Raw genomic sequence first — 17,728 nt, 5'->3', positions numbered from 1 at the left:
TATGTTGAACATGCATCTCAATACGGTTAACTTCCTTGATCGAAAGTGACGAAGAGGAGGTTTCATTTCAAATTTCAAAAAATCTTAACTTATAATAATTTTCAAGAAATTTGGAAATCAAAAATTATTTTTAGAAGTGATTTAATACTCTAGAAAAAATCCATTCTTTGAACAAGAGATTTTAAAGGAAAAAACATTGTATTAAATAACAACATTGAAAGAAAACAAAACTAGAAAATATTTCCATTGAATTATTTGTAAATTTCTTGATAAACTCACGAATGCATGCGTTATGAAGCATTGAACGGTTTTGTTCGCATGTTGAGCGTCAATGATCGCCGCCGTATGATCAGCGGACGTGGATGGTTGCCAGACAAGTGACGGCGCGACAACCGTTGATAAATTCGATGAGGACATCAAATTTGACTCGTGGAACCTATTGAATATTATCGTTCATTCTATATAACTAGGAAATAAAAAAATTAAATTGACCAAGTCATACAGGTTGGGATGTACGGTTAGAACCTATTTCTCGTATTTGATTTTATCCAACAACCAGATTCCGTACATTTACTGTCTCTTGATGAGACTTTTATGCTTTTAGTCGTAGCTCCACCATTTTTTTTACGGGGTTTTACCAAACGGTGCAAAATTCTGTACATTATACAATACTTGCTGCTATGGTGTAATGATGGTACTGTGACGATCAGCGAACAAAAAAAAAAGAGATAATTTGGTGGAGAATCACGATGTTAGCTATACCCAAAACAAGTTTTTTTCTTCGATTTGGAAAACCTCACGTTTTTTTACTGTGCTTTGAAATAATAATTTGAATTCTGTATAAATGTCGAAGGCACACTACATGGTGAGCAAAACTTGAAGGGGTGGTGCGGGTTTCAGATGGGTTATATGCCTATACGGGTCGTAGATTATGAGTAGGAGGGTGATTCCTTCCATTTCTTTCGAATTGCCGTAAAAAACCGCCGAAAGATGCGGCTTCGAGCGTTCCGGGGCGCTATTTCCTACGACGAGTTCGACTGGAGCGCGCCAGCTTTGTGCATGCGCCGCATCTTCTGGGCCGTATACGAATACTCAATCTCAAATCCGCGCCACCTCAGATTCGTGAGGTGATGCCTTTAAGTTTTGCAAACCCTTTGCACATAGTTTTTTTTTGCATCAATGGATTTAAAAGCGCTTAATTATTTCTGGATATGTATGAGAACCCGTACTAAAGTAATTTTGCAGTGTAATTTTTGCATGCATTGGTACCCACAAATTAAAATCCTAGGAATCGACCTATCTATCGATTATTTGTTTTCCTGACTTGAGCTGGACATGAATTTACGATGATTTTTTATTCTCGGCTAAGATTTCACCGAAATTCCCTTCTTCAGGGTCTTAAGATCGGAAGATCTCGCTGTTGGATATCCATGGTAAAATATTGATTATTTCGCTTACCAAGTAACCCGATTCAAGTGAAGCATGAGATGTTTCAGCGTCTCGTAATTACAAAGCGGTAAACGTCGTGAAAGTCGTTTCAGCTCTTCAATATCCGCTTCATCCGGTTCTCCAGTGCATTTCTGGAATATTTATTACTTCAGCACACATCATAGAATTAAAATTTCCAATATTTCTTCTTAAACCTTTGTTGACAGCATGGCTCAGGGATGAGTTGCACACTTTTCAGTGGTCAATTCTCATAATTTCCTAATTTTTTGAAAAGTTTTTGTACTTAATGGTTTTATTATACTTACTTACACTTATTATTATTATTATTATTATTATTATTATTATTATTATTATTATTATTACTACAATTACTATTATTACTATAATTATCATTACTATTATTATATTATTCACAACTATTCTTACTATTACTGTACCTTGCTGTATTTACTTTATATTACTATATATAACTTTTACTAACTATAGCTATACGAGCTCAAAGTAACCTGTCTTAGAATTTCTCAGAGGTAAAAGAGAATAATTCACAAAAAAAAATTAGCATTCAGATTACTACATCAATTATTATTCATTACTATTGTTTTTATTTACTGCTATTTATTATTATTTTCTTGTTCAAATATAGTTCATAAAAGTCGATTGGTGTCGCCGAGAACGCAAAAAAGTGCGCCGACGTCAAGCAGCTGGGTTGAAGCAAAAATAGGGAAAAACTCCCACCTTCCCATAACGTATCCACTCGTTGTACAGTTCGTAGGTCATTAACGGTTCCGGAAGTTTCCTAAGGTATAGCTTCACTACTGAGGCTAAGTTCATCGGATGTACGTGTTCGAGATCAACAGCGGATTCGCCTTGACAACGTTCGAATGCTTCACAGATTTCCTCGATTTTCGACTTTACACCACATGTTCGATAGATGCCCTTAAAAAGTACAGTTACACTCGAAATTGACCTCATCCTAAAACAGTAGGGGTGCTTAAAAACATTAATTTTCGATTAGGTAAACAAGTAAGCGCATAGAGGGAACCCGATGCGACTACTAAGGTTTCGGATAACATTGTGAAGGGTTGACTTTCATTCAGGGGAAAAAAAACTTTAAGAGTTATTTCTATTCGAAATGTTGGGGGAGCTACACTAATATGATCGGATAAAAACAAACCATTTCGTTTGAGTATCCTACTCCTGTTATATTTTTAGTGTTTTTTTTTCGAATTATCGGTCCTTTTTTTCTAATTTTCAGCTGTCGCCATCTGAGCTTCATTTATTAAGCGAAAAAACCATATCAAACTATATTTTCAAGTCAAAAAACTGTTCTTGGTATTCGAGCTCAGAGTAACATGTGTAAGAATTTTTCAGAAGTAAGAGACAATAATCACAAAAAAATTCGGCATTTGCATCAATCTGATATCTTTTCTTTGAAAATTTCATGCTACTTCCTATTTTATCACAAAAGTGTATATCTTCCAGCATACAATAAAAACTATCTCAAAATCATCTCAAAATCATCTCATCTCAAAAATTGACCTGAAAAAAAAGTGAAGCAACCATTTGTTGAATATTCAGTAAGAGCTATGCAGTTAAAAAAACTCCTTTTTTTGTTTTCAACGCAAAAAAAATCGTTTTTTTTTCTCGTCTGTGAACTCGTCACGGCAGTTTTTCTGCTTGCAATAATCTATCTAGGATTTGAGTACGTATCTAGTACTTCTACCTCCATCCAAAATGTAATTGGACTGATTGACGTCATATGGTAATTCAATTTGTGTGCGTTGCGCACGTCAATTGCAAGTGGATCACGCGATGATGCGATAAAAAGGAGGAGGGAGGACAACACCATCCAGAGGTTGAGGTGAACGCCGCCATTAAGAACTCACCTTAACTCGCATTCCACGTTTTTGTAATTCATTAATGGTGGATTCGAGGATTAAAGGCACATTTCTTTGTTGCAATTCCAAATGTCCATGTAGTGATACGCCAAAAATGCTCATACGACGATCACCGCTTGCTGCTCGCGATGGTCCACAAGGTTGCGAAGTCTGTAATATTAAAAGAATAAATAAAAATGTAATAAATAACATAGGTATAAAATTTTAAAAAATATTAAAAAATCGAACAACAGAAAATCTGGAGGCTTTTTAAACTTTTTTCTCCACGAAGGACTCTAACGGAATTTCCAGAAGAAAAAATTTGTTATTTTCCCCGTTTCACTCTTCAAGGAAATACAAGTTTTCGGGATTTCCAGCATTCACAGCTATTAAATCTGCCGTAAGCCCAGACGAAGAAGAAGAAGATCAGGAAAAAAAAAGAAAATGGGAAATATTTTGCTGCTTTTTTTTGAACCAAAAAGGAAAATTCTAGTGGAAAATCGTTGCAACTTCTCGGAAACTGATATTCATGGTCCAATGTTAGGAAACAGTCGTTCATTTCCCTCGGAAATAGGACCTTGGGGGAAAAATGGACGAGGGAAACTTTGAAAAACGCTCATCAGTTAGTGCAAGGAGCAAACTTTGCATTTTTGCACAGTTATTAATGTCCTGTTTCTCATAGATTCCGATCCATATCAATCATGGACATCGAAGAGAGTCCAGAAAGGTTTTTTTTTCCAGCGAGTGCTTCTCTTGCTTGGTCGTATAAATTACCTCTGAGAAGACCATCAAGGAATGAAAGTAAGGAAAAAAAACAAGCATTTTTTTTTAACTTCACAGTCTTTATTTCAAAAATGAGCGTGAAAGAGGCAAATCTCCGGAAAGCTTCTGAAGAATTCTCTCGAGGTTCGGCACTCGTCGACCCTCTGCCCTCATTTTCTCGTCGATCTTTGCGATGTGCAGATCAGATATGTATGTCCGTGCGCGTGCGCGTGTGTGTGAAGAGCAGTTGTCGCTCTCGTTGTCATCTAGGGCACTTCCACTAATGGATAGCAGCAGTATGACGTGATCGTGCCTCGATGAGTTTTTCATGCGTATGTCGCTGAATGCTGTCGCTGAATGTTCGATGATGATGAACGAGTCGATGGGACGAGAAACGGGCACCGGCGTTATTCGCGCAACCGTTTTCCATGGAAAGAAGACGAATTACTGCAAAATGATGAGTGAACTGGCGACTCCTCATCAAAACTCTGTGTTTTTATGCGTATTGAAAAACTACAGAAATCGCTACTGTGATCTACAGTAATTTAATACCTTTTCAGTGGCCGGAAGACAATAGAGGAAGAGCAGCAAAGACAAGAAAAATCACCGAGGTGTTAAAATTAATTTCCCTTCCTTAAACAGCTCGTTACAAGCTCTTGATGGGACCCAAATATTCTCGTAAATTGTCTGCAAGTGCACATCGCTTCCAATCCGTATTGTTTTAGATAGGTATCTTACGACGAAAAAAAAAACAAATCAAGTTTCTGGATTGGAGCACTCATTGTTGGGATCGATTTGACATATGTCCGCACCTATTACGGAGGCTGTAACCATATTTCTAAAACGTGCAGAGCATTCCAGTAAGTCTTGTTACTCTTCGGATTTTTATTCCGAGATTTGAATTCAGGAAAAAAAACCGAGTCCAAAAAAATTGCGGCGCTCTTGATTAGGATTCAAAGTCATGAGAGTTTTTCGCTTCCTACGATCAAATGCTGAACGAAATTCAGATTAATTTCACGCGCTACTGTGTTTTACGTAGGAATCTTGCATGCCCTTAAAAGAACGACGTCAAGGAAAAGATTGAGGGGTAATAGCGTGCGGATCCACGTATTGCTTTTCTAATCCGAAAAGTAACGCATCAAATGGGACCCCGTCCCAGAACTACGAACGGGGAAACGCCGGAGTCCTCTCTGGAATTCTTAAAAGAATGCTGTGAAACAGGAGAAAAAACATCTTTTTTTCTGATGAAGACGGTAATGAAAGTTAGAGAAGAAATGAAAAAAAATGAAAATAACAATTGAATAATATAATGAATAATAATCATTATTATATAATAATAGCATTTAATAGTAAAACAATAGATAATTAGATAATAACTCAAGAATAAAAAGTAGAAAATAAATAAATAATAATATGCAAATTTCAAAAAAAAACTCCTTAAATACAACAAACCTTTGGGAAACATGTTTTGTGCCATTGTGCTCCACAGTCTATACACTGTACAGTGTAGAGAATTGAGAGCGTATCGCAATGGCTGCACTTAGACGGTTGTACGGTTCGTTGTACGCAATGTGAGAGCGCCGTTTCGGACAACTCGGACGTTTCATAAAGACGTCCAGCTGAAAAAAGTTTAACTGTTGTTGAGTATAAACCGTGTAATAAAAATATAAATGAATTTATAAATAATTCTATAGAAAACAAATATAAATGAATACACTGTTCCACAGGACAATGTCCCTCCAGCTACTCAATAATTAAAATTTGAGTCTAGAAAATTAGCGTAAAAAATTAGAATCTTTTTCTTTTTAGAAAGAAATTGGAACACATTTCTTTCATTTTGTCTTTACAAAATCAAAAAAATTGAAACTTAGAAAGGCTAGCTGGCTAAAATTTCGACTACACTTCAGTCCTAAATAGCTAGCCCTAACCATTTCTAAAAGCATTTTTTCAAGGGTTGAAATAATATCTACATAGCTCTTCTCTCTCAGAGGATTGTTCAAAAAAAAAAGAAATTATTCAATAAAACTAAATAAGCTGAGATACTGAAAAAAAAAATCACAGTTTCGCATTAAACCTAAATCTGGTCATTCATGATATTTTTGTAAAATAATTTCCTATTTTTAAAATTTAACTAAACATTTTGTTCTTATCTCTTCTTGTTCATTTTTTTCGTTCGACTTTCATTTTCGTTTATTAATTACTATTATTATTTATTCGACCTTCACTTTCCTTTATTTATTTTGCTTCCCTCAAAAAGAATAGTAAATAAAATGGCAGAAAGTAAATAGAAGAGCAACACACTAGAAGTGGATCTTGTTTGTAATTTGACTCTCGACGTCTTTCTCTATTGATCTGAATCCTACGAGAAAAAGAGTCAAAAGACTCAGCTGCTCACCGACGCTTGTCTTCTTATGCCTTTTCGTGTCCGGCAACTGACATTCGTCGTCTGGATTGAGTGCATTACGCCGAAGTGACGTCATCGAACCTGTATCATATGACGGTACACCATCATCGCAGCTACGTCCTTCTCTGCAAGAAAAAATCGACTATTCGAACGTATTTTCGAATATTCTTTGCATTTTTGATCGTTTAAATGAAACGAACTCCTCATAAATTATTACTCATCATTATGAGAATGTGACAAAGAATGATGAATTATATTTTTGAAAATACTTCTATTTGATGTTCTCCTAATTTTCATTTATATTTTTATGACATCTTAAAAGGAGAAAAAGAGGGCGAATGAAGAGGACCCATTCAGACCTCCCCTCCTATACATACTTCCAGGATATACAGAAGATTAATATTTGAAGGAAAGATAAGAATTTGAAAGAGATGATTGAATGAGGTTGGAAAAAAATCTTATTAGCGATTTTGATCCAGAAACACAATATTTTAAGGGGGCGATAAATCTGAGATAGAAATTCTAAAGCAATTTTCAGGAATCAACATAATCTAGCTTAAATAGTGGTGAAATCCTCCTTTGAAGCGTTATATCACAGATAAAAACTGCATTTAAGAAGCTATATTAATTGTTATTGGAGAAAACTAAGTAATTAATTATCTACTTATTTCCTTCTCGTTTTTCAATGCGTTTCTTAGATGAAAGGTTGGTGAACTCCTAGCACGAGTCCTAGCATGAAATAAATTTTAGGAATGACAAAGTTTCAGGGCAACGAGGAGAAATTAATAGGAAATGGTGGCATGGATCAAATTCGCTCAGATTGGCTCCCATACACATTATTTTTCGAACACATAAACACTCCTTCGATGTCGGGTTGGAAAGAAGATACTGTATAATAACGTGATGGTTTAGAAGGAGAAAACCAGCATAATTTTCAGTCCCTGATCAGTACAGTCCCAATTCAGGGCGCTAGGATCTCTCCTCAACAGTTTCCTCGAATGCAGCTCACAGAATAAAATGCAGAGAGAGAGAGCAAGTAGCAATTTTTGAGGGTTTTGTAGTTTTAGGAAATGTGGTTACAGTATGCTTGCAGCCTAAAAATTAGGCAAGGACTCAAAAAAAAAATGTGTGGAATCAATCTTAAGAATGAATGATCCGATCCGAATTGGGAATAAATACGAATCAGAAACGTTATTTTTCCTCGTACTATACCCATATAAAATTGATTCTATGCAATTTTTGTATCAAAATTCTACTTTCATGCTTTTTTTCCTGCAGTTTAGTACGAAAGAAGCATGTAATTAACGATCCTAGTCTAAGAGTGTTTCCAGAAAATTCCAAACGTTCAAGGGATTCAAGCAAAGCGAAATTTTCCTGCTAAAGTATGGCCATAAATTTCAATTGTATAGAACTTCTGTCACTTATATTCCCCCAGCTTCTCTTCCTTCAGAAATAGCGGACCTTTCTCAAAAATGATATCAAGGCAACATAGAAAGTTTAAACAACTACTGTCGATAATTTCCTGCATATTTTCTTAGCCTCGTTCTCGAAATCCTACTACTTTTGCATATGACCGCTTCATTCATTCTCAAAATGGGGAAAGAAACAATAGTTTCTTTCACTTTCCCTCTTCGGAGTCAATTTCTCCAGAAAAATTCTCAGAATCCGCAAGAAACTAAGTGTTTCACCCGTTCTCTTCCAACTCTATTCGTGATATATGCAGAGGAATACAATGTAAATCGAGGCGTGATGGAATTGAGATCACGTCTAGACGTCAACAATACTCGTTCGACTCTTCTCTGCACGACACTAATTGTTTACTGTATCATGTGCCAGGGAAGAGCGGAGCGTCAATACCCATACACGTCAATAATGCAGCGAATAGAGAGAGAGAAAGGAAAAGAAAGGAGGAACATGCGAATGAGCACGAAGAATTTGAATGCTGATGATGTTCTGGAATGATCGAAGCGGGAGTAAATGACGTCATTACGAGAGGACATCCACGGAAGAACAGCTCAGGTTACAAGCACTCGGTTGCTGTTGGAGTTCTACTTCCACACCGCTGCCGTTTATGGAAAATTTAAGAATTTGGAAAGATGTTTTGTGAGGCGAAATCGTATAGGCAAAAAAAAAATAATCCTGACCTATAAAGTCGTGAAGTAACCAGGAGGAAAAATTGAGGTAAAATTGGAATTGCTGCAAAATTTCCTTACCTTAAGAGACTTGTACTGCTTGTGGCACGTTGTGGAAGTGAATGAAGATAAGCCATGTACGCTCCGCCAGGCGGATAGTCTCGGGTAGCATCAGCCAGATCCTGGTAGCTGCCTGGCAGTTTCACCCACAACGTTGCCAGAGCCTACAAAATTACGTACAAATAATGAACGTTAGTAGAAAAAAAAACGGAAAATTATTCCAGAAAATATTAACATTTTACCAGACAGCTTACACAATAGAATTTATCATCAAAAATCTCATTTATATGTAGCTAAGAGAAATTTCATTCGCGTAAGTGCAAAGCGAAAAATATCGAGAAAAAAAGAAGCATAACCACAAAAGACGGTAGAAATCGCAAACACTAGTGCAATTTAATTTTTTAATGCTCAAAATTAAAGGTTCGAAAGTGAAAATGAATCCATATCCGTAGAAATCAAGTCGTTTAATCTAATAATTGAAAATCTGTAAAGATATTTTATAGGATCAAATTTCTACCAAAAATTTTTCTTGCAATTGCTCCACCGATTTCATCAGTGAAATTAAGGAATTTTGCAAATATTTGTTATTGTGGAAAAATGAGGCAGGCATATTCTTTTTCTTTACGTAAACTTGAAGAAGAAAATCATTCAATCTCGATTACTGTAACTGGGGTAAACTACCAAAGAGGCACGTGCTGCTTCGTGTAAATGTGATTTTCCATTTTAGAAATTAGGACGAAAGTTGGCAACGTAATCAGGAAAAAAGTTTTTTTCTTGTCAGAAAAAAATTGCATCTCTGTAGATCTCACGTGTAGAGAGAAACAAAAAAAGTTAGAAAAAGTAAAGAGAAGCATCCAAAATTACAAAACAAACAAATTACAGAATATCTTCAAGAATCACTAGCGAAGAGAGAGATTAAAGAATCCGGAAATAAAAAGGAGGGTCCGGAAATTAAAGAGAAGAAGCGTGAGGATAATACTGTAAGACATGTACGCTCAGACAAGAAATTTCTGCATTTTCTTTTGTGTATATAAATAAATAAATTAGTAAATATGTGAATACTACAACTATGAACATAGAGCAACTATAAAACCCATCACATGAGTGGAATAAGATAAAAACGTGGTTTTTTTTTTTGTAATTTAATTCATATTCAACTAACGTTTGTGAACTAAGGGCCTCAGTTTTTAAACCTGCGATACTACTGTTTATAGGAAAAATCACTACGTTTTTTATAGTTCAATGTCTAATAATTCGTTTCAAAATTCCCCAACAAATTCAAATATCAAGTCATCTTCATTGTCTGGTGGCAAAAAATTAGTGAAGGATATTATAGAGAACGGAAATTTTGTTCAAAGAATCCTGGTGAGTTGAATGTCCGAAAATCTAATCAGTTATGCATTAAAGCAAGAAGAATGATTCAACTAATGGATTCACTGGAAGGAAAGATGTGTGAAAACTGTGGACAGAATGATAAAAATCGAAGAAAACGTTCGGAGAATTTTTAAAAATTTTCATGATCGGCACGAAACTTGCTCACCACATTTCGAAGAAGTAAGGATAGTCGAACAAAGAGCAGTGGAACTTCAGGCTTCCAAGAATCTTTTCCAGAAAAAAAATTGAAATTCAATGAAACGATTCTAGTCAAATTTTTCAAAGTGTCATATAGTGATGTCATAAGAGGTACATAGTAAAGTGAACAAAAAGAGTTATACGTGAATTATTCATCTAGAGATTTCCAATTCCACGAAATTGACGAAAATTGAAGGGAAAAAAAGTAAAAAAGAGAAAAATTTTCGCAACTAAAGCTATCGAATACCAGATTCATTTGCTATAGATTCCATGTGTGGAGTAAGGTTGGATTTTAGTTCAAAAGTCAAAATCTACATATGAAAATACTCTCAATTATCCTTTCCATGTCATCTTCATTATTAGCATTATTAGTAAAAGAGTAAAAGAGAAAAGTAAAAGTAAAGTAAAAGTAAAAGTAAAAGAGTGCAAAAGAGTGAGTGTTGGCGCAAAAATATGGTCGAGTGGAATTTATTCCGCGACGCCACAATCTTCCGTCTCAATGGGAAATCAAAAGTTTTCAGATTCGAAGAAAAAAGTGCGAAATTGACGCAATCAATTGCGTCACCGCGTTAATAAACGTCCGCATTAATAAACATTTTGAAAGCAGTCGAAAGGATTTTTCCAAACGCATTTAGGATTATGAGAATTTCATCCCAAGATTTAACGTCGTCGCATGAAAAGGAATTTATGAAATTATTTATTATTAATTTAATGGATAAATGATGACCAAATTCATGCATTGATTGGGAATTCAAACGAATACTAACTAAATTATTTTAAAATAAAGGTATGAATCTACACATACATATAAATACCTGACGTCAAATTTTAAATTTCAGCAATCCATGCATCAACGAAAATGGAGAGCGGAAATGAGTGACTAATTGGAAGCGTATTACTGGATTAGCAACGAGGAATTACTTGAGTCTTTCCATTTCATTTGAATTTAAGTAGAAATTTGACGAGAGAATTCTAGGGATTAGAAACGCTTAATTTAGACTTCCATTCCTCAGTGCCTTGAAAAAAATTCTAAATTGAATTTGTTGGGAAAGCGGGAAAAATGTCTAAAGAAAGTTCTGTTCTTGAAAGGATTTCTTGAATGTGCTGTGGACATTACAGGGACAATGGAACGTGATTAAAGTAGGGGAAACGAAAAAAAATTATATACATTCGTCCAAAAATCCAATATATAATCTTTATTTGCAGAAAGTCAAGAAGAAACGTAAAAAAAACGTGCAAACGCTGCGAAAACGTAAAAAATAGCGAGAAGAAAAATTTATTGTCCAAGAAATAAGTGGGAATTTTGCGAACCTCTACGGAAATTAAACTGACTGGATTAATTTTCACTGAGTTAAAGAAGGAATGACGGAGCAGGGGAATCGAGATACTAATATTTCTGGATTCGAGAACAGTGTGATTTTTTTTGCGTGCGTATAACTTCGCGCAAAGAACGATTAAGTTGCGCCATAGATTTCTATCCAACTTCTCCTATTTTTTTCCGGAATTTTCTGTTCAACAACGAAATCAACAACGAAGATTTTCCAATTAAAAATATTATCAGCAGACGAGTCAATAGTCTTCGTCTGATCTAATAACTTATTGATTCTTTTACCTGAGGACTGAGATTTCTGTGAAATGAAGTGTTAAGGATCGTGGAAAGAAACTTATGAAACCATCTAATACGCAGGAACGTTGGTGCACTTTCGTGCGCGGCCACGAAAATGAGAGATATGCACACATTCCTGGAGCTAATCTAAGAAAATCCACGAGATATGTGAGTAACACCGGAAATTATAACAATGTGTCACCATAGGTACCGTAACTACCTCACCTACGGTATTTTATTGCTGCTGATTACATGTCACAAAGAAGTTTAGTTTTTAACGTTTTTTTAGAAGAAAAGTTTTTTGTAAACAAACAGCAAAAAGATTCTTTTTGTTTCTAATTTGTGTAATATTGTATTTTTCAATTTCCACAGGGGCTTAGTTTTTAAAGTTTTTTTAAAAGTTTTTTTTAAACAGACAACAAAAAACTCTAAGAATACATCCGAAATAAATGCTTGATTGATTTGATTGAGCTATTATGGATTATGGTAGGTGATACGATGTAGAGTAATCATAATTGTCGCAAAATGTATTTTCCAATTTTCTAACTTTTCTCTAACAACGCCATTCTGCTGTTCTTTTCTGGTGGCAACAAAGCGATTCCTAGGGCGATTCCTGCTAAAAAAAAAAGATTTCAGGACACAGAAAGAATACTTCCTGTACTTTAACTATATCGGTAAGAAAAAGTAGATTTAGTATACTTGTCACGTTCTGATTTCACGTTCCTGCATGAAATGATCTATAATATTAATCTAAAAATTGCAAAAAAAAATTAAATCAGCACAGAAACCCAAAAATACTACTCTGTAGAGAAGGAAATCCTCTTTCTGACTGACGTGTTGTATAATGCTGAACTCTTTTTTTTGTCCTCGCGCAAGTTTTAATTTAAAATAAACCCTATAATTTATGCATCAAACTGATAGAATTGAGGCACAGGATGCCTATTAGGCTCATGAGAAAAGAATTTCCTTACAATTCCGCTTCTAGGACCAGTATTAAGGGGAAATGAACCTAGAATTCACTTCACCAGTCGTGCATACGCGATGACAACGAGTGCAAGGCAGAGTTACAGGAGAAGCTTCATCAGGAAAAGCTTGGATGCTTTCGGATTTTATCGCAGAAACTAAGAACGTTCTCCTCGAATCAAAAATTCCAGAAATAAGCGCATGGTTTGCAACGAACACGGTATCGTCGTGCGTCCAGAAGTTTGTCGTGTCGTGGACAACACGGGCGCAAACGGACAGAAATGTATGAGAATACATAGTTAGTAGGGCAGAAAATCACGAACGCGTTCAACCGCGCTCTACGGGTTACGGTATAGAGTTTGTATGGAGGACTTTCACTGCAGATTTTTCGTTTTCGTAGAATCATCGTTTAACGATCACATAATCTTCTATTTTGTCAATCGATTTCCAATAATTCTGTTTCGACTTTACAAAAAAGGTAATGTGTTCGGCCAGCACATCCAGCGACTACCTGGAGTCAACACAAGGACGGATTTTTTTTTTCAGAGTTAGTGCTCAAACGATTTATATTAGAGGTACACGACGATTTTCCTCAACACTTTATGGGAATGGATTGGAGAGAACAACTTTCTCGATGACGTATGACAGAGCGGAAGGAGCGAGGACGACGTCGGCGACGAGCACCACGACATCGATGGCGTAAGTCGGGTGCATCAGCGCGAATAGACCAAACAAACGCCCACCAACGTTGCAAATCATAGAGAGGAGAAAAAAAAGGGAATTTCTTTGCTGAATGAGAAGAGGAGGAGGAGGAGGAGGAGGTGGAGGAGCGGTCATGGGTCATCGTCGAAAGATTCACATCAACGACATCAGAGATGAACGATGATGTTAGTTGATGGGTACTGAGAATTTTTGGGGAAAAATGTATGTCTGCATACTTTTGCAAAGTTTCTCCCGCAGAAAAAAAGCGAACAAACAAAGCTTCCAGTGCAATGGAAGAGCCGAGGAGATCCCAAGTGAGGTTGGAAGGAGAGTGCATAAAAGAATTGATGATGCCTCAGGCAAAAGAAAAAAAAAACGCTAGGATTTATATGATAAACGCGGCGACATCTGCATGTCTTCTCGGCACCATTAAATAGATCGTAATCAGCTGGAATATTCCTAAGATGAGCTGCAATTAAATGTGAGCCTAAGAATTTCTGCAATATAAAATTTATAACATTTCGTGGGAAAAAAAACGTATTTTTACTGAAAGAAACTGAAAGCCGACAATGCGATGTGTTTTGCGGATCAATGCTTGTTATAGCGCAGAAGCACGCAGCAAGACCTAAACTAAGGCGGCAGCCACGGATTTAGCGTCGCGTTTCGCGAAGGAAATACTTCCAGAAAAAAAGAACATTCTAGAAAAGATCAATTTAATTACAGACCGCACGAAATGCTCTTTTCTTTTCTCCTTCAAAATATCCTACTCTCTTATTTTTGTTTTCTTCAAACTGGTTTTCTTTTCATGAAAGTTATTTTAGGACCGTTATCGATTGGAGAGAATTTATGATAGGAATCTATGGTAAGAACGTGATCACGGGAAGAATATGCTGAGAAATTTCTTACGTAGGATTTTTCCAAATATCAAACCAGTTCAGGGGAAAAAACAAGAGTTGGTGTAAATGCGCGTTCCAGTACAGATTTTCAGGACTTCTCCGGATATCCAGAAAGAGCGAATAGGAGAAATCTTAGCTTCGAAACATTCCTGTGCAGAAATGGAAGCGCTAACAACAGTAACATCATTAAAGTCATCAGATTCGCATATCAATAGTAGTTAAATAGAATTTATTCCAATTTTTACCATTTTTATTAATGTTTCTGTTCTTTTTCACCATTTTCTCACTATTTTCATCATAGAAAAGTGCTATTTAATGCTAAATAAACAGTTGAGCAGAAAGGTAGAATTTCTTCAGTAGAATTGTGCATTAATTCAATGGCATATAAATAAATGTGGATTACATGTAAACATAGAACCAGAAAAATCATTAAACTCATTAAAAATGAGACTGTAAACATTGGCGGAACTAAAATTTCTGAGGGAATTTCCTTTATTTTAGAAAGATAAACAAATATGACTCGAATTGCTTTATTTAATTCTCATTTTAATAATTTTAATTTTGTACTAATTTTATTTAAAACCGAACGAAATTGTAAGCGAAACACACAGCAATCCAAAGCTCTAGACAGACATCCTACAAAGTTAATGCCTCCGGGGTAAAGAAAGGCGAAAATTAAATTCGAATCGACTGCGATTTCTAGCGATAATCGAATACGCTAGCCGTTCTTCTAGCGAATTCTCGATTAACTCAGCATCTCTGAAAGCACGGGCGTGCATCTCTCAGGGAATTCTTATCGAACTACACCAAGAGTTTTTTTTTAATTTTACAAAGAGGTTTTTCTGTTTTTCTCCACGCCAAAACGAGAAACCCGGCGGCAACATCGCAATTCAATTTTCCTCTTCTTTATATGCACATATAAAGAAGATGGTTGAAAACAGCCGGAATCCGGTAAAAGGCTGGACTCCTGTCACAGTGGAGACGACGTACTCTTTCTCTCTCATATCGTACAGTATTTTTTTCTTAAGAAATATCTGTGAAATCCAGACTGGAGTTCTTCATTTTCATTTTCTAACATTAGCGCTGTTTAAAACTTTCTCTCTCATTCTAAAAAATTGCTTCTTTAAAAAAGCGTTCAAACGATGTCCGTTGGTTTTTGGGATGGATTCCTGTGCAGGTTTCTGATTCCGAAAATGTGGAATGACTAAGGAATGTGAAACTGAGGAAACGAGTTATCGTCGGCGCCGAGAGCATCGAGAGAATGTCCGACTAAATCGACATGATGCGTATGATAATTGAATGCCTTTGGGCATGTAACGTGTATTCGCGGACGTCGACGTCGACCACGATGATGACGATGACGATGACGACGTCGATGGCGATGATGACGATCATATTCGTGAAGCGTGGACGATACACGACACAATATGCGCCAATCAAAGGTAGGAAATTGATGTTGACATGAAAAATAACGCTCTCGTGCACATAAATTGAGGTTGACGATGAGTGCACGATGTGCTCGCCGCGCGCCGATGTCTGTCTCCTCATTCTTCAGGACATCGAGCAAGTGAACGTTTCAGGTGAAGGCGTCATGTTGATGATCAGCAATTTTTTAAAAGCGAGCTCGGAAAAAGAATAAATGGTAAAATGAAGAAAATTTTAAAAAATGAGAATAAAATGAGTGAATAAAACCGGAACAATGTTAAGGTTTGCTGAGGTTTCAGGATATAAGAATTTGTTAAATAGAAGCTAAAAAATGAACAGAAACCGATGACTGTGAGGTGGCGAACAGATTTGAAGAAATATGAGGATAATTTAGAACCCCTCCCTTATCCCGGGATTCTCGTTATTTCGTTTATTTTTCATTTTGTTTTTCCTAAGCGTTCTGGATTGGAGGAACAGATGTCGTAGGAGGATTTTTTAGTTTTCGTAGTGGAAGAGGACAAGATCTTCGACATGTTATCCGCAACGAGAAGTACTGCGCCAAGTTCCACTGATACAAAGTTGGTTCCCAATTTTTGCGAAATTTTCTGAGTCAGCAGAAATTGCGCTTTTTTTCCTCTTTCATCTCTGGCGCACCATTGTTGTACGTGAATAAATAAATAATTCAATTTTTTTTTGCTATTTACCAAAATCGTGCAGTCCAAAACATTACTTTCCTTAAGTCATAACTTCTTCAACTTTTTACCATACTCGTAAACCACATCACGTTTGAAAGGTGGAATTTTTAGAAAAATGGAAAAAAGGTAATCAATTCGAATTTACAGTTGCAGTATGTTTCATATCCTTAAAAAAACAAGTGAGAAGATTGAAAATCACGTGCAAAATCTTTTCAGTTGGAGTGAACCCAATTGAATTCGAAGCTAGAACTCATACACTTTTTCTAGACTCGATATGTAAGATCCAGACTGGAGATTTCCTTCATTTTCTAATATTAGCACTGTGTAAAACTCTCTCATTTCTGAGAAGTCCTCCTTAAAAAAGAAAAGAAATCGTCCAAAACATAACTGTTTCGTACCTTTTCCTTGCCAGGTTATAGCTCTACGAAATCAGGGCACCTACTTATTTGTGTATTTGTTTGTTTACATAGCCCGTATTTACCATCAAATTAGCTCTTTCATAAAAAAAGAGTTGAAATTCAGAAAAAAAGGTTAACAGAGCGAAATGTATATAGGGAATGTAATAACAAACAGGATAAGGAATTAAGAATTGGAAAAATATCAGGCTGTTATTCTCAGGGTGGATAAAGCTTGATCCTGAAATCACTACATAAACTGTGAAACAACTCCAGAAACAACTACATACTAGATCTTTTCTAGAATTATTCGTTCTGTTTGCTCACGACTCGAAAAGGACATAGATATCCAAAAATATTTCCTCTCTAGTTTTTCAAACAACAAAAATGTAATCGGAAACGGTTACGGAAGAAGTAAGAGGATATTTTCCTTTTATAAATATGTTCTAAGGGCTCGAAAATCTAGCTGGCTCAGGAAACAGATCCAAACCAAACAGAAATCGGAACCCGAGAGTTTTCCTTGGTAAAAACATTTCGCTACTTTCGAATCCAGAAATATTCGCCTTTTTAAGGATGTTTAAACAAATTCCAATGGTTTTTTTTTCCTTCTCACAATCATAACACAACATCGTTATTGTGATTGATTTTGAAATTTGAATGAAACGTTTTTAAGAATGAAGGGAGAAAAATTATGAGAAGTTTTTTTTTCCTGGAGAGAAGTGCCGCATTGAAAGAAGAGTTAGGAAAGAGGGCAAACACGTTAATGGCCGCCGTCTGCATCACACAAAAA

At 35.9% G+C, this 17,728-nt stretch overlaps 1 protein-coding gene across 1 annotated transcript in view; it reads right to left on the bottom strand.

The window, feature by feature from the left end:
- Window positions 1–17,728, bottom strand: part of RB195_020402 (uncharacterized protein) — a gene marked incomplete at both ends in the record, with an annotated part of 59,807 nt that overhangs the window by 4,445 nt on the left and 37,634 nt on the right. The window contains 7 exons of the mRNA XM_064188683.1: window positions 280–436; window positions 1,459–1,580; window positions 2,185–2,385; window positions 3,336–3,497; window positions 5,541–5,707; window positions 6,484–6,617; window positions 8,706–8,848. Of these exons, the coding sequence (XP_064044564.1) occupies window positions 280–436; window positions 1,459–1,580; window positions 2,185–2,385; window positions 3,336–3,497; window positions 5,541–5,707; window positions 6,484–6,617; window positions 8,706–8,848 (1,086 nt within the window). The remainder of the gene's footprint in view (window positions 1–279; window positions 437–1,458; window positions 1,581–2,184; window positions 2,386–3,335; window positions 3,498–5,540; window positions 5,708–6,483; window positions 6,618–8,705; window positions 8,849–17,728) is intronic.

Source organism: Necator americanus, chromosome II (genome assembly GCF_031761385.1).
Source record: "Necator americanus strain Aroian chromosome II, whole genome shotgun sequence".
Taxonomy (NCBI): domain Eukaryota; kingdom Metazoa; phylum Nematoda; class Chromadorea; order Rhabditida; family Ancylostomatidae; genus Necator; species Necator americanus.
Note: the sequence above shows the minus strand (reverse complement) of the source record. Positions and strands in the feature narration are given on the sequence as shown.